This window comes from Battus philenor, unplaced genomic scaffold (assembly GCF_028537555.1).
Source record: "Battus philenor isolate CCGP_79_NKW_IND1 unplaced genomic scaffold, ilBatPhil1.0.hap1 SCAF_28, whole genome shotgun sequence".
NCBI lineage: Eukaryota > Metazoa > Arthropoda > Insecta > Lepidoptera > Papilionidae > Battus > Battus philenor.
Genome location: NW_027181691.1, coordinates 4,211,523 through 4,230,469, shown reverse-complemented (window position 1 = coordinate 4,230,469; position 18,947 = coordinate 4,211,523). Strand labels below are relative to the sequence as shown.

Sequence of the window (18,947 nt, the reverse complement as noted above, 5' to 3'; positions counted from 1 at the left end):
TGAGAGTAAAAAAATATGTGTCACACCGTGCGTATGTAGACGTTTTGCTCTAGTGCAAAAACACGTGCCTGGCACACAACACCTCCGTTGAACAAACGTGAAATATCTATAAATACACGGGAACGTGATTCGATTTCATATCTTCTAACTATAAAATGTTCGTAAGTTTACGGTTAAGATTCTCGCAGTTTTTTTTTTGTGAGTGGACGTATATTACGGCTTTCGTCAACGAACCTGTAGTGTGCGAGTATTTTTGCGTTCTGCTTTTGGATATGATACCCTGTCCACAGGGGAGTTCCTTGATAGTTGTTCTCAGTTCATTTGAAGGGGCACCAGGATCTCCTATAGTAAGTGTTCATGTTACTTAGACACATTGCAGAGGGACGCTAAACCTCCCTCAAAACCCTGCTGTTCCCGCAGCAAAACAAGAGAACTTCGTGTTGGTGCGCTTCGGATTGGCTTTGAGTAGATTTTAAAGACCCTTTTAGGTCACCTTTTACAATGGGCAGGTATTCCTTTACCAAAAAGATATCTCAAAACGATGTGTACACCTTGTCTAGGAACGTAAAGATCAGAGCCGTTGTGCTATCTTAAACACAAAACATTAAAAAATAAACCACCTCTTTTTGAAGATAGTTTTAATTTTAGATGGTTTTTGTGTTTGGACCCGCTACAACTACCATTAAAAATTTCCAGCACTCTCTGCGTGCCGGTACTGCCGGGGAACCTATCAATTAAATAAATAAAATGGATTAGCTAGATTGTCGAATTACCCAAATGAGATACGATATAATTATATATTGGGTTGGCAACTAAGCGATAACGGATTTCGAAGGAAAATTTAAAATTTTTGTTTAAAAATATAATTCTTATTATAAGTACTATCCGTTCTTGTCAGTGACGGCACGTAATTTCTTTTGTATTTGCGATGCGTTCTTATCTTTTCGTAAATAATGCAATAAAATATGTATAAAGCGCACTTTCTGTACTTCCTCTTTCCTTAGTCTTTTTTAATTTTTTTTACTAAATTAATAGAAGTCGAAAAAATTATTAGTTAATCTTACACTTGCGAACGGCACGGTTATGATTTTACGTAAGATTATCAGGGCTATTTGCGGCACACAAGGCGGGCTAAACTATTTAACTAGTAATTGCCTTACTGCTTTCGTCTTTTGTCTTAGGTATCTGCAATGACCAATTGTTACGTAGAGTTACAGCTGTTTTTGACTTTTTTCTCTGAAAATATTAATAGTGTGTTTGTTTGTTCGCAGCCGTGTCGCCGACATGCTGGAGGTAGTCGGGGAGAGGGTGGGAGGGTGGTGTGGTGGCGGAAGGGACTCCAACTCCCTACGGCAAGCGGTTCGAGCACGTCGACGTCATCACAACGACATGTACTCCAAGCTTGATGCAGAGATAGCAGTAAGTTGTTGTCTTCGTTGTAGTCAATTAATAACCCAATAACAGTAACCGATCACGTCGTTTCGTATTCTGGAATTTTGTGGAATTTAAGACCTAAACGTATATCGTGTAACAGACCAATCCGTGATCTGTCTCCTCCCTCCACTCAAACAGAAGCGTTCAACTAAGCGAACTTAGGTCGGAACATACTGGAATGAACGCCGCTTACAAACAGTCCTATTTGAAATATGTGGGAGGCCTGTGTCCCATAATGGAAGTCCTGCGGCAGAAATAATGACAGTGTTATGATTTATACACAACATCACAACCTCGATGTTAAGTGATCATTAGGTCTACTGCGTTATGGTTCTCGACTAAGTGAAACACAAGAGCAGGCGTTAAAGCCCATCCGAATTTAAAAGTGCAATTTTTTATTTTTACTAATTTGGTACCGAAAAAATTTAAATGGTATATTATAAATACATTTCAGCCGAAGGATGTCCGCTGCTGAAATCCTATAGATTTTCAATAAATATAAATGACGAGATACGGTTTAAGGAATCATAATAATTGATAAATTCATGGAAGTCTTCGCTTTTAACATTTTATTAGAGTAATATCATATGTGTTCCGTTTACCTTAATTTAGTTATTGAAAATTAGAAATATAAATTAATTTTAACGCTAAACGCTTATAATCTTTTGTTTTGGCTTCTACGGTAATTGTGATAAAATATGACTGAAATATTCATTATTTTGGTTACACTATTAATTTAAATAAACAAATTTTTTGTGTAAACTATTTATTAACGGCTCTTGTATATCTTTTATTAAAAATTTAACAAAACGGCTGATAATGTTATTATACGGACAATGTAATGGGAGATGTTTGTTTCAGTCCCGTGCGTCCTCTTTGTATAGAGTGAAGGAGGGGCCCGTGGTCCCCCCACCGGAGCCTCCTCGTCGGCCTCCGGCAGGCCTAGCTTGCGCCCGCTGTGCGCCTCTGTCCAGGGTAAGTAGACGTTGCTGATTGTTAAAACAGACACACTTTAGTCTCATAAGAATTTATTCAATATCTGATTTATAAACTTAAACTTGAAGTAATGTTCATCGTTCTGGCAGGAGTCTTCATTACGGCATGGTTATTTTATGCTAACTTAAGATTGAACTAATGAATAATTTCTCACATTATTGTCACAGGTAGATTAGATTAATTTATATTTAGTTTATTTTAGATTAGTTTTATTATTTAGATAGGTAGGTTAGATTAGTTTGGCTGTACTGGCTAACTTCAAGGACCCCACTACTATAAATCCTTTGTTTAAAGCCGTCAAGCTGTCCCATACATGTTTGTTGCGTATCAGTAGTATAGCAATATTACCGTGTTTCGGATTAGAGGTGCGATAATGTTGAAGAAAGTCGATGAAGTTAAGTAATAAGGCGATTGGATAAGGCGACTAAAATCGGCTCTCCTAGGATATTATACAACAAATTTCTTTGTAGTGCCGAGCGGTGAAGCGTACCTCTTATTGCCGGCTTTTTGCTATAAAAAAGACAACAGTAAGAAGTATTTCCATAGACAAAAAGAGAAAAAAAATGTCAATCCATTTTTACCCATTGTTCTCTTTGTGCATAATTACTTGTACTTATGCGTTCGCTTACCTGCAACAATGGCCTTTGTATGTATTTTCGATTTGTAAAAGATTTACCCAGAAACACTTTCTTATAAATAAATTATAATTTTTGTTTCTTTTTTTAATATATAAGACAAGTCGGTGCTGAAAAAACATAAGTTACTCAATATTTTTTTAATACAAACTAGTCTTCATTTCTTAAATTTTTCATCCTAAACAATTCATTACATTTTTTGTTTGTTGGTCTGCGTTTATCGCAAATGCTTTAAGAAAATTTACACGGATAATATAAATTTAAATTAAATTGTTTTTATTTAATTTGAACAAAATCACGAGTAGAAAAATTCCGAAATTTGTTTTGCTGTTTCCTTAGTCAACAATGTGTGAAAGTAAAAAACAATTGAAATTTAAAGTATTTTTCGAAAAATATTGAAAATACATATTTATGCTAATGTGTCTGTGTTTATTCTAGTGGGTCGAAGCAGAGGGTCAAAGAGATTTAACATTCGTAAAAATTTTAAGTCTTAATATTATTTAATGAGTAAAACACCGAAATGACATCATCAATTGTTTAAATATTAAGTCGTACTTTGGTTAAAATATAGAGTTCGTGGAATGGATGACTACATAAAAAGAGACAGTTTTACATAATTATACGCTAAAATTCGATAGTAGCAACCACCAATCGGGTTCCTTCGAATCAAAATGTTAAACAAGTTTCGAGAGACAGCCCAAGAAAAGATCTATGCACGGATAAATAACAAGTAATTTCCAGTTTGCTACACTATTATACTGTAGATATTTCTTCGGTAGATTGTGGTATTCTTTGATTAGAATACCCCAATCTTCTCTTGATAGGTGATGATTTGCAGGCTTTGTTAACATTATCACAAAGTACTGACTGCATATAGTTGGAAGGACCTACGTTTTTAAGTCAAAAAATATATTGCAGTAGAGAAATCTGCCAGTAAAGACATCTCACATATGTAAATAAATATATAGAAGTACATCTATGTGGACACGTTCAAATATATTTCTGTCCATATATACTTTAATATATAAAAGTGTGTGTGGATGTATACATTTGAATAGAATAATAAACATAACTTATGATTTCGAAGGGTTTATTACTTAATGAATTCTCTTTAGCATACAGTTAACGATGATCGGTGTTCGTAATTGTGAGGAATAAACTGCGTCAATAGGTTCGATGACTCGCCGCCTTGTAACGGCGCGATAAACTGAGCGCGAAGGTCATTGCCGAAGATCGCACGACGTGCGGGGAACAAGTGATTCTCTGTCCAACTTCTGTGCGCTTTGTCTTTTTCGCGTTGATGATACAGCGGCTGCATGAGATAAGTTTCACTCCTGTCATGTGTCCATTGTGGACAGTGAGAGGGTTATAAGTTAGATCGCCTCACCAAAGACCGTATGCTATTTACCTGAAGTCCATCTGAATCTATATATGTGTAATAATGGATGTCTGGTGGCTGATATATGTTTAAATGCGATTCTTTTAAAAAGTAATAAACGGTACGGGAAGAGGGTAGTAGTCATGATGTTGCAGTGGTCGAGTGCGAATCGTGCGTTTGTGTAATATCAAAGATTTAAAAAGAGCAACTGTTAAGTTTCTGATCGGCTTTTCATAGCAGATCAGCTCTACTAGCCCGTGTTAGCTTATTACTTAAATTGATGTTATATATTGTCGTGTAAATGCCTATTTGAATAAAGATGTGTTAATTTTTTTAAAATTTTAAATAGTCAGGTCGACGAACAATGATGATTTATAGTACTCATAATTATTTAATTTGAATTAATTGTTTTAAATGAGCAAATAACATCTTAGTTTCTACAAGACAATATTCTACATCTCCTTAATCTCTAGTATCACAGAGGAATACCGTTATATCCTTCGGCGACGCATTTGTAAGGTTAATTTTTCCAGCTTTTTTTCTAATTTGTTTTGATACTATTAGCTTGTAATTGTTTGTACAATTTGTTCTAAATTAGTGTATTAGCTTATTATTGTAGTGAATTGTAAGCACTGTAAGTGGACCTGATTTAATAAAATAAACTTAATTCAATTGTATGTACCTGTTTCAAGCGTTACTTAATATCAAAGCGCCTGCAAAGGGTATGGATATCGTTAATTCTATATTATTAATAATTTGTATTTATTGTGTTAATTGTTATGATGTATTTCAATGTTTGGCGTGTTTGGCATGCAAAAGCTATGCAGGCGAGTTTGTCACGTAAAGCAAATTTTCCTTGTATTTAATAACAAAAGACTACTTATAGACGGATTTAACCATACGGTGTCATAGCACGATACGAATCTGTAAACAAAAATTAGCGGTGCTTTTGCTTTGTAAAAATGAAAATGCTAACATCGCCTACCAACCCTTGGTAATGATGTCGTTCGATTATTTTGATTTCATCTAGGCTATATTTGAAGTGTATGTGTATAAACCTTTATTTACGTCTTTATTAAAAGATATGTTGTGGAGTTTCTTCCCTCTTCTTCTCCACAACTATAACACCTTGCGAAGTACAGTAAAAACAAATTAAATTAAAAAAAACTTAATTGACAATTAATAAGAGTTCAGTTAAAAGTTACAATGTTAAGTAAAGGAGTTTTATACCTTATATATTTATCTTTAAAAAGCAGTAAAATCTTTTCGAGAACCTTTCGGTCCAAACGACCTTCGGTTTTACAAAAAAAATTTCGTAATGTTTAGCACAACAATGATAGAATTATAATGAAAGTGTCTCACTATTTTTAGATTCGTTGCTATAAGCAAGGCAAACATGTTTTATGTACTGATCAATGAAATAATTTGCTTGCTTCACATGTTTGTAGTTGTCATGTAAAAGATGTAGTCTAAGCGTTATATCTTGTTAAATAGCTAACGCTTTTAATGTTTTCAGCATTATCAAACTGTTATAAAAGAAACTTCTAAATTACCATTTTATTAATCATTGTACCGAAATAGAAAAATATATTGATTGTTGAAACTTTATATACTGTATTCTTATCTCTTATATAAATAATTGGTTTGTGATATATCAATTCAATTTTGCTTTCAAACGGATAAAGGAAATTTGCAGTAGGCCAAATAGCGAACATAAAAGATGGCCGCTTGGGTCTTGAAGTTTTAGCGGAGATCACGGATTGGTAAACGCAGAGACATCGATCCACAATGTGAACTACCTTGTTAAAGTTGTCGGAAGACGCTGGTTTAAGCCGCTTCATACAATAATTCTATGGGGAATATTGAGGTCTAGTGGTGTTGATGTCTTACAGCTGTTTGATAATGAACATTTCGGATTAGTGCGCTGAGTTAAACGAAACTGTGGGAAATCGCCTAGGGTGTATGCGATTAAAACTTAAAACATTACTAAGGCCAATAAATGTTAAAGGTGATGTTATAATCACTTCATGTCTTTTATTAAATTTTCAGATTGTAAGTAGGAACAATTTATATTTCCACGATATTTTTACGGTCTAACAACTCATGAGGATGTCCCGTGGAGGGATGAAATACGTGTAGAGAGTAGATTAACGGTGGTAGTTGTGCTTCGAGAGTAGATTAACGGTGGTAGTTGTTCTTCGAGAGTAGATTAACGGTGGTAGTTGTGCTTCGAGAGTAGATTAACGGTGGTAGTTGTGCTTCGAGAGTAGATTAACGGTGGTAGTTGTGCTTCAAGAGTAGATTAGCGGTAGTAGTTGTGCTTCGAGAGTAGATTAACGGTGGTAGTTGTGCTTCGAGAGTAGATTAACGGTGGTAGTTGTGCTTCGAGAGGAGATTAATGGTGGTAGTTGTGTTTCGCATTGTTTACTGCACGCGCATTTATCAGCGGGCTGGCGGGCGGTGCACTTCATTGCACGACTACTGCTGCATAGCGGAAATAGCTATATATTAGTTCCTTTCTTAGTTACATTACCACGTTTGCAATTCCTTCAGAGAGGTATATATGGGGTATTTGTACGACAAGCCTTGTATCCCAATTGTACAAACATTGCATGACTATTTACCCATTAACATATATTTAACTTATACAACTTAATTAATATTTAATGAACATGTGAGTATTTACTCTACAATACGTTGTATGTGTTACTAGGAATGTTTATACATAAATGTTTCACTTTTATTTGCATAAGCGACGGTGATTCGATGTTTGAACGTACTTACTTATCTGAGTATTTCGACGAGCAATACATAATACAAAGTACAAAATTAAATATATTTTTAATATGAATGTCTTTTGTTTAGTTAAATAATAAGAAAGAGAAAACGCTGCTGTCCATCCTTTGGAAACTTGTTTTTAAGCTTAAGTTAACATTGTATCCAGGGTATCGAACCCGCGACCTACGATCACAAGTTTCAGTCTTTACCACTGCTCTACAATCAAACTGTTATGTTAAATTAATTACAGTGAAACGTAAGTGAGAACAGCGTAAGCGAGAAAACTTTTAATTAGAGTATTTGACAGGTCCCGTTAGTTTGTCCTAAAGCCTCTATAAATGAGAAACATAAAACCTGTATAAGTAATTTCATGTCTTTAATCAATCAATTTAATCAACCTTTTCAAGTGAAGTTGCTACTTGCCTATACTTCTGTAAAGTACAGTTAAATTTGCTATTTTATGACCCATTATTAAATGGGCTCAAAGGACTCTTATTTAATTCGAATCCCCAAATATGCGTCGATAATTTTTAATAGTTCTCAGGACCATTGTATCGGAATTTATAATACCCATACATCTATTTTGTTTGTGATTACGCATACACCATATTATGATACATCTTTGTTATGTAAGACACACTGTGCGGACGGACGGGTTTTTTTTTTCTAAAAGGCGTGTTATGTATTTTTGGTGAAAAACCACTTTTACCTCTGTTGTTCTCATTTAATAAAATGTTTCTGTATTTAAAGTAACGAAACAGACCTTGGTTAAAGTTAAACGGTTGCATGTATAGACATAATATGTAAAGATATTTAGTCGACAGTATTGCCACAGCGCCGTACACACGTACGTAATGAAGAACCGCACGTAGACTTGGAACTCCAAGTTCTAAAAACGGATATTCATTACTTTGAAGTTTGCCGCTTTTTACACAAAAACTCGCTGATTGCAGGTGCGATACGTACAAGACGATCACTCCTCTCAGATTCAGACGTCCCGCCGTCTAAGACCGAGACTTGCGCTTGAGTCTCCGAACGACGCGACGATCTTAATACAGACATCATACAAAACATTTCACAGCCGTTTGAAAACTATCCTCCTTCGTCGAAACTGAGATCAACTCTTTCTTATTTCAAAGGCAACCCAACTCAATCCCTGATCATTCTAGAAAGAAGCGTTGCTGGAGTTTCTTCCTCCAGTTCTTTTCCGAGCGCTCCCGTTTTCCGAAGTGGCAGTAATTGTAGCTAGCAACCTACCAAGACGAAGTTCGACCCTGTCGGACGTCGTTTAATTGGAACGTGAAACTGTTTTATCGATGAGTGACAGCCCAAGACGAGGTGCGCCCTCATGGGGGACCTTGAGCCTAGAATCCATGGAACGTCTGCCTAAAAGAAAAGCGGCCTCCCGATCGAGGTAGTTATTTTATTACATAACGAAATTGAAAAGAAAGTACATTGAATTCGTTATAATTAATGTTTGTAGGAATATTGATAAGATAGCAAAAGGTTGGAATAGAAATCGCTAATGTAAAATAAGGAAAAATAACCGATTTCAGTGTAAATTAATGTGATAATGCCACGTGTACACATATGAACATATACATCTAAAATGGAAAAACCAAAACGAAATGTGTTAAATATTATATATATATATATATATATATATATATATATATATGTATACATAATGTAATGTATATATTATATAATGATCTACCATTATTATGAATATTAAAAAACAATTCCTAAGAAGTATAACTAAGGTTCGTGACACATTTTATTTATCATCATGAAGTTGTCTCGAAACAAAAATAAAAATAAATCATGAAGAAAAAACGTTCGTTAGCCAATTATTTTAATGCCGCTCTTACACAATTTGCATTCTACGTAGCGACTCAAGCCGAAGTTCCCGAGGATCTCTAGCTAACTTACGTAAATGAGGTTTAGGTTATGCGTTTATCGCGCTCTACCCACTCTAGACAAATGGAATCCTGCCTTTAGGCTCGAGTCCTGAGTTATGTAAAGTAGTTATACAAAGCTATGTAAGCTTCGTTGAGTGTAAAAATTAGTTAACTACGGTCGGGTAGGGTTAACAGCGTTTATCTGTTGGAGTGTGACTTCGATTTCGTCGGGCAAATTGCTAGGAGACTGGCTCGGGCTGCCCTCTGACTACCTGCGTCTGAAATGAATGTTCTTGGTTCTTATAGAATATTTGGACGTTGTAGAAATTATTTGTACTTGTTAACATTGCAATATTGCGTCAATCGAGCTGTCAGAAATGAAAATATATTTTTTTTATATAGCTGCAATAAACTGGGCACGGGTCAGCGAGAACGTAACGCTATACAAAGGCGTCGTCGTTTTTAATACCCAAGAATTGCAATTCAAAAATTCAATCATTATTCAAGGACATGTGTATTTATAGCGTTTTTCTCACCACTATTATTAAAGTCTTTTATTTATAAACTTAAAATAAAGATTGTTGATAGCATTCTTTGTAACAAAACGTTTATACATGACAAATCTTCAAAAAAATAAACGCAATTTCGAAAAATAACCGACAAGAATAAATTGAGTTTGTGGAAGGGTGTTGTGTAAGAATACGTTTGAATAACAATTGGTCTAATCTACTATCATTACGTTATTTATTATCTTTGAAACAATTGGTTTTTGGACAGGGTGTACCATATATGTATTGATAGAAAATGAGTCTAAAAACGAAGGTCTTTGATGTGTGTTGCCAGTGATGACATACTGAAGCGAGAGGGGGTTGCTTACACCGGGCCTCAAGAAAGCTCTAGGTCGTCCAGAGGGCAAGAAAGAGGCTTAAGATGGGAGTTTCGCTGAGATATCTTATCAGAAATATATCTGCAGAAGAATCAAGAACACCCACGTAGCTCGAAGAATTTCTCGTCTGAAATGGTAGTGGACTGGGAACAATGCTGCAATGATCGTTGGGGCAGAAAGGCTCTTTAGTGGCGACCATGAGTCAGTGAACACGGCGTGACTAGGTCTCTCATTAGGTGATCTGTTGACATAGTTAAGGTTGCGGTAGTCACTTGATACGGACACCGGAAGACAGGTCATCGTGGCTATTTTTGGAGGAGGTCTATGTCTTGTAGTGAGCGTCAATCTACGAAGAAGGAGGAGGGCTGTATACTCACCCGTTTAAAGCTTTTACACCGAAAATTTATCAACATTTATTAAATGTTCCCGCGGGCGCTACATGCTATGTTGCGTCACACGCTATTGTTTACGCGTATCGTACTTTGAACTTTTAATCACTGTTTACATTTGTATCAGCGCAGGGACAATAGCACTGGTTACCATTGTTTTGTTTTATTTATTATCATCTTTGTTTTGAATTGTGTACCACGTGAGTCTGTTCGTTTACGCGGATAAACGAAATAATTTGTTATCAATACCGACATAATTTGGTGTTGCTTCATTTATTTATTCATATTGTTGTCCACATAGGATCATTTAAAGTGACCATTCGTGTTCGTCATGAGAAGAAAGCCGGAAGAGTCCAATTTGACAGGGTTTAGAATTAGATAGAACTCCCTTATAAGGCATCCTTCAACTGACAGTTATGGGGGTTCAAAGGCGCTTTGATCTGAGAAAAGCCCGCAACAAACTTGTCACGATGGTAATTGGGATATGTTCGCCATAATATCATCAATAATTTAGTTTTTAAATTTATTACATGATAAGATCATCTAATAAATTTAATAAGTTTATTAAAAAAAAAATTAGTACAGGAATTTTTATGTGATTATTTGGTGGCTGAGGATTTATTGCTTCATCTACTGTATTAAAGATATTCTAAAAATAAAAAAATAAAAATATTGATGCGTCTTAGTTTTTATAAGCTCTTCTCAGATTAGCGTCCATATTAATTTGATTCTAGCTTCCATCATTCCTCATCAATTAACTCATCCAATTAACTATTGTTTACATCAACCTATTTTATTTTTGGCCCTACTGTGTTTCGCAAGGTTATAGTTATGGATAAAAGCAAGAAGAAACTTTACAACAACACATATTTTAATAAAGTTTAACACAGAATTGTACATATACACTATCAGATATAGCCTAAATGAAATCAAAATAAACAAGCAACATCACTGCCGAGGAGTTTTATTATTTAAATATTTATATTATTATTATTAGCCGATTGACGCCCGTTGCAGGGCACAACCATTTCGTAAAGATCGCTACAATGACCAGTCTTGTGCTGCCTGTATCCAGCGTTTTCTCGGTTTGGCTTTGAATGCCGGTTGGGCAAAAAGATAGCGAGGACAGCATAGCCTCACCAATAAAAGATGACAATAACAGTCCGACGTTCCTCAAATGCTGCAGTAAGATAGTGGAGGACTCATTAAAAAGAAATAAAACTAATACAGGTCGGGTAAGCAATCAAATAAACAGTAGGTACAAAAAAGGAAAATAAAACTAGAATTAAAAGAACTAGGAAGAAATAATAAAAACCCAAAATAATGTGAAAAACAAAATTTGTAACAAAATAAAAATTGTAAACAAAATAAAAACTGAAAACTTAAATAAATTGTTATAATTCATAATAAATTAGCATATTAAATAAGAACGTAAAACAACACAAAATAAATTAAGGTAAAGAAATGTGATATAACCCGTTTTGTGATATTTGAGGTACGAGGCGATGAATGGAAGGAAATAAGTATGAAACGGAATGATAGACGAGGGAAGATAGATTATACGAAGAATAATAAAAGAGTACAGAAATAAAAAGAAAAGAAAGTGAAAAAATCATAACAGAATATCAAACCCTATCCCACGAGTACGAGATGTCCCAAAAAACCGGAGCTATCAAAAAATATGTCGTCGGTCAACCTAGTAGAGACACGTCGCGTCCAGTGATCAATATAATTATAATATTACGAAATTTCTATTATTATTACCTAAATTAAACCATTGTTCTAAGTAGATAATAAAAAATGTGTTGTAGATAATTAGTTAATTAAAAAACATATTAGTTTTTTTATTATGATATGAGTATATTAGCCATAATAAGAGTCTATTGTTACAACTGGCTTTACGTTTCTCACGAGTTTAAAATATATCGCATTATATGACAACTAGAACATTAGTTTGTTAACAGTTTAGATATGTATACCATTAAGAGCGTTAATGGTTGAATACATTCCTTGTTTGATACTCCCAATGTGTGTACTTTACTAATAATGTATTTTCATAGACATTTTTACATTCAGCTAAACATTAACACGTCTCTTGAATGATAGCGTGAGCGTCACTCTTGGAGAAATAATATAAACTTCTCATTGTGTACAATTTGTATTTATTACTTGTTTATGTTTTACAGTTTTATATGTTCAACATTGTTGTATGAACATCTGTCATTTCACCTTCCTTTCGATTGTCGCACCCCGTTCCTGAATAAAAGTTGCGGCTATAAATATTAAACGATATTTACTTGAGTGTGTGGCTATTCGCCATATTAGCATATACCTGTACGGATTCTAATTAGGTAGTAAATTGATGTATACAGAATAATTGGTTAAAGATGTGTAAGGGGTGAATGTATAGCACATTTATCAGCAAAAATCTTTTAAACTTATTTTCAATCACCTATATAAAGTACATTTTTATTTATTTGAAATATGATTTATTTTGATTTATTATTGCGTTAAAATGCGACTAGCCAATAAACTCTGGTAGTGCAAAGTCTGTACGTACAGATAGTAAACAGTAATTTATTTTAATATTTTGTAATTCGAATTTTGGAAACACTTTTACTATTTTCACATAACGCTATTCATTATACCTAAAACTGTTGATTTTTGTATAGGGTTGACCCCTTTTTTTAAGTATGTACATCTATAACCAAACATCTTGTACATTTCGCCCTGTTTCTTGACTTTGTTTTTTGTATTCCATTGTATGTAACCGATTGGGACATAACAGTAAGATTTTGACCAGAGTTTAAAGCAAACTCCCGCTTAATGCCACCTCTTCGCGTGGCATCTTGAGACCGTGCATCTCATTAGCTTCGTCTTTTATCAGCGAGGCGTAAGATACAAAACAAATACTGATATCAATTAACTTTTATTTGGGTAAATGGTAAAAACACATTTTTTATGTATTTTTCCGTATATCTTGTTATTACAATCTAATTACCATTTCGCTCTAACGCGAACTTGTTTTATCTTGTCGAACTCGTTTTTTAATATAAATAATTCTAGCAAATTATAATATTACTTACCCGAAGCCTTTGATCATTATTCACGTTTGTTTTTGTTTCAATTAAATTTGCTTGTTTGACATTGACATGTTCAAAGAGAACGCTTAATTGCTGTCGTTAGCTTAACTGAGGATTATTATTACTTATCCAAGGTCTTGAATTAATTTCTTTGTTAACCTTTGACAACCTTGTAGTTTTCTGTAAATTATTATAATGCGTATAAAATTGCGTTTTGCTTGTAATGTGTACGAAACATATTTGCTTTGCTACTTGTTCAATGAACTGTCATTATATATCAGGAGCGACGAGACTCCTTTACAGTTATTTTACAAACTTTGTTATTTTTCTCGAGCCGCAATTAAAAACGTGTATAAAAGGTATGTAAAAGTTATAATAAAAGACAAATTTTATCATTGTAAACATGTAAATAGAAGTAACAATACACTAAGTCTTGCTATAAATATTGTAATAAAGAAAAACCATTTTTTTATTGTAAATATCTTTTGTTATAGTGTGTTAGTTTGATACATTATATGAAACCATTGACAATATTTAAGCTGAAGTGGTTAAGCTGAACTGAAATACACTTTTAAATTTTGAGGCCAGTTATCAATAGCAGCACGCAATCTTTCTATGGGAATATTATTTACTGCCAATCGTATAAATTGTTTAAAAGACTCCAAATTATAATGGCGTTTAAAGCAATTCTCACTCTCTAAAACTAACCATGTATCATGATTCAGTAGTTTAAGATCAAGACTAGATGACGGCCAGTATTCAGGTCTGGTGAAATCCAGAACGTTCGTTTCTAACCATGATTGGGTGGATCGAGGTTTATGGCCCGGCTGTAAGGACTGTTCTTGGTTATTTAACATGGTATTAAGGGGCCTAACTACCTTATCAAGAATGATATCTTGATGTCCTTGTGTTCGTGTTTAGAAACTTTTCTTACAAAGCTTACTCCCCACTAAACCATCACAGAAATCGAATAATGTCCGCGTTGTACTCTCTTGACTATTTGGGAAGATTCTCTAGGACTTACAGCACAAATAATGTAAATTTATCTGTTAAAATATTGTTCAGTCGTACAAATGTTCTAATCCGAAAACAAAATTTTTCTCTAATCTCCCTTAGCGTACCGCTTAAGTAGATGTTTTTATTTAACCACTTTTTTAAAGTATCAGTTAAGAAATGACCAGTGCGTGTCTTATAGGTTCCAAGTCCTAAGTCATCTTTTAAAATACGCGATACGGCTCTAGCTGCTATCTTCATCTCTTGAAATAAAACCTTTTGCTTTCGGACAGAGAGCTTTGGAATTTTTTCCATTATTTCATTGATCGCCTTTATCGTACGAACACTACATAGACGGCCATATCTTTTTCTGTCATAGACAGAGGTAGTTTCATTGTACCTATCAATAGCCGCCCAGTACACAAAAAATTGACTATTACTGTATTTTAATTGCACGATATTATTTTTTAATGAAAAGAAAACTTGGGTATAATTCACTAGAGCCACAAATTATTTTTTCAAAGAAACGCATGGGACTCGGGAGCTGCACGTTGCAACCCTCCTGTGATATATTATACTAGCGGCCTCTCTCCCGCTTCAGGAACTTAATGAATGTCCCCTCTAACTCCGATGCCGATGGAAAAGTAATCCGTTTTTAACTAACCTCTACTAGGCGAAAAAAATATTCGTACAAAATTTCAAATCTCTGGACATTAAGGTACCAGAGATATCCTGATGAGTCAGTGCATTAATTGAAATCTATTTTATATTTATGTATAGAATGAAATGAAGCGTCAGGACGACACTGGATATAGAAAACTAGCGTCAATTCTCATGACAAAATTGTCTTTGGGGTAGGCCATGTCCAATAGTGGATGTTACACGGTGTAAATGACGGATATATACTCGTATTTATATATATGTGTGTGTGTATATATATATGTTATTTTAAGATTAAGCCGGCGGATACTGATGGTTTACTGACTGACTGACATAATAAACACGAAAGGACATGGATTTATGGTGTATAGAGCAATTTCAAGTGCGCTTGTCACATTTTGCATTTAAAAACTCTGGAAATTTGTTTCGTACTAGCATTATTATATACTTCGCATTATTTGTCGTAAGGTGAGCGGCCTAATGACATGTAGCCCAATTTATCTCGTCGCTTAATGTAAAAATATGTTTTTCTATTGCCAAATGATTACAGTGTCATTTCTACCTCTTGTGGCTATCTCCAAAATGACTTTGAAACATATGCATTATCAACTTTATTATAGAGTAGTATGTGTTGATGTTATTTCCACCTTTTTAATTTTTCTTTTACTTCCTCGTTCAAAAGTAACAACTATAATATTGAAATTAGTTCGGACTTTATTTTCATATTTGTAATATTTTTAATGAAACAAAATGTTCGTTTATTAATTAAATTTAAAAAAACAAAATACTTAATTTTAATCGTATAATTGATATGAATTTGGCAAAATTCAAGGTTAAAAAGAGTTGGTAATTTTTTATCGCGTGACTGGTCTGTTAATTGGTTCACTTATTATTTAATATTAAATTATTATGCATGTATCATGTTTATATTTGCATTTATTAATTTATCGCTTTTGAAGATTCGTTCAAACTGCCATATTATGATGGCATTTTGGTTTAGTAACTCTGTGAAAACTTATCTGTTAATTTTGATAGCTTTTAGATACTTTTAACAATTTGTGCATTAACTTAATAAATGAAATTTAAATAGGAAGGTTCTACGAATAGGAATAAATAAAAATACTTAAAAATAAATAACTTATCTGTTAATTTTTAATGGCATTTAGCTACTTTTAACAAAACGTGCATTAACTTAATAAATTAAATTTAAATAGGAAGGTTCTACAAATAGGAAAAAATAAAAATAATAAAAGTTATGCTAACTACGAGTATTAACAAGAAGCATTGCTCGGTATGTAAAGTTGCAATTTATCATAGATTGACATTGCTTTTCTACTAGTAATTAGTCATATTTGCAAGGGTTCGTTGAGTTCGCCTAATAGTTACAGGTGAGTTAGCTATCAATGACTATCTGTATTTATGGCGCCATACTTATAATTACTAATGATATATGTATTTATGCAATGAACGCTAGCGCCTTGCTGCGCAGAACTTTAATACTTATATTATTCACCGGACACATGTATATTAAAAATAAGATCTTGTTAGATACCACATTGGATTTTACTCAAGATCAATATTTATGACTTTTTTTTTCTCTGTCCGGAATAGGATAATAAGTATGATAATATGATAAACAGTCAATTTGTTATATCGGAACGTACCTAACAATTCACGTAACAGTTTCAATTGTTTGTTTTTTTTTAAATAAGGCAATACGAGGAAATTGAAGATAATCGGGCTATATGTTTGTTTTGCGTGAATGTTACGAGTTTCTACGAGTATTAAAATAAAATAAGTTTGATTGTGACGTTAAATTGGAATGAATAATTTTGTGTGTTGATTTTGAAATTCGAAATCTGTTCATTCATCGATTATTAAGCGGAAAAAAGTTTGCCGTGTCAGCTAACATATATAATTCGACGATAAAAACAGATCGTGTCGCCCAGCCCTCTACCATTGAATCGGATCATTAGACGTGTATTCAGTGTCAGCATCCCAAGTCGAGAACAATACTCAGGAACCCCTGCGCTCAATCGCACCATAGTGTTCAACAAAGCGATTTAAATAGTTTACTCTCTCCCGATCTCGTGGAATATAAATGCCAATATGAAGGATGTTTTTGTAAACGACTAATAGATGAATGCAAAATACATACCTTTGCATTAACGATTGGTTTGTCTCGACACTCTACAAAGCTAGTTTTCATTATCGAGCGATCCATGTGAAAATTTCATGTTACTACATACATTATTACTATCAGTTAAAATATTTTTATTGAGTTTTTTTATTTTCTTTTGGGGGAGGAACTTAATACTGGACCGACGACATATATAAGAAAGTCGTTAGCTCTGGGTGGTGCTATAAGGGTGATTGTGTCGATTTTTGGCAGGCGTCGTTCCACTAGTTGAATCGGCGAAATCATCATGTTCACAGGAATAGATGGATGTGAAGCCTATGCCTTGTAGTGAAAAGCAAAGTATTCTTAAACTGAGATTAACATATAGCATGAACTAAGGAATATGCACCGCAAATCGCGTACCCTACAATACAACATAAAGTTAAGTTATATTGTATTGCGACGTGGTTAATATTTCACTGTGATACATTGTCTATTAATCTATTTTCTACTATATAATAATTGTAGATAACTTATCGATATTGGTCAAATGTTAGATCGCATTTTGTAATTAACAGCTTCTGCGGAAATTTGTATTATGCAATATCACTGAGACGCGGCGTGTTGGCCCGATGATACGGGGACCTTCTTATCGTGATGTTTATAGTTTATTTGGTAATGAAAATGTTTAGTTTCGATTTATAAATAAATTTATAAACAACTTGTAGTCACTCTCTGACCTTACAAATTGCTGATCAGAGGCCATAAATTTACATCTTGAATTTGTGTATAACAGAAACTTTTTGGGATCTCGTTCACAGCACAGTTTGTAAGAAATTTGTAGAAGTGCGTTAGTTTCTACCTTTTTTGATTTCACAAAAAAGTCTTCAATTAATGCGATACAAATATTTGACAACCTGCTTTTTATTCTAAATGGGTTCAAGATCATTTAGTTAAACGTTCGTCTGATGTATGAGGAATTTTTATCCTACATAAAGGCGTTGCTATTTATGCGTTAAATTAATTATATATATCATTGTTTATTTATATAAATTGTATTTATTTGATATAGAGTAGGCGCGGACTGGGTTAGGTACCCCACTAGGATCGACGATGTAATCATGGTCGCGTCAAGTCTTTGGATACTTCGCCATCTTAACAGAGGCTCTGGGCCAATCGTCCTTTGCGCATTGCTACTTCGAACCCGATGAAACTGTAAATTCTACTAGGGCAGCAGTGTAAATAAACCTTGTTTAAAAAAAACAGTAGTTATTGCGAGCGTAGGTCAAGCACATGAAAGGTTAATTATTTGCGAACTCATTAACTTATTCTGCATTGAAGCGTCCTTGATTATGTAACGCTACGATTATTTCAATTATTTTTTAGCAAACGCTGTCTAGCCATATAACTTGTACATGATTATTTTAACGAACCATTAAAAACTACTAGGAATACAATAAGTTCTCGACCCTGACAGCGTAAGTCATGAGCATTCGCTGAATAATATTGGTCATTAAACATTACTTTACTTCATTGCCACGCGACTAGGAAATATGTATTTCTCATCCATTGTTATCGTATCGATTAATTATAAAAATGTCTGTCTGTCTTTTTATTGCAAATTACCCGCTTAATGACATTCGCGACAAGATGTATAATCAGTAGAGGAAACCCTGATATACCATCCCGTAAATG

The 18,947-nt window shown here is 33.9% G+C and overlaps 1 protein-coding gene across 2 annotated transcripts in view; it reads left to right on the top strand.

Moving 5' to 3' along the window:
* mino (glycerol-3-phosphate acyltransferase mino) overlaps nt 1-18,947 on the top strand; it is a 79,695-nt gene that overhangs the window by 38,314 nt on the left and 22,434 nt on the right. For both annotated transcript variants that reach the window (XM_068769506.1, XM_068769505.1), the window contains exons 2-3: nt 1,272-1,419; nt 2,296-2,409. In XM_068769506.1, the coding sequence (XP_068625607.1) occupies nt 1,285-1,419; nt 2,296-2,409 (249 nt within the window). In that variant the 5' untranslated portion in view covers nt 1,272-1,284. The remainder of the gene's footprint in view (nt 1-1,271; nt 1,420-2,295; nt 2,410-18,947) is intronic.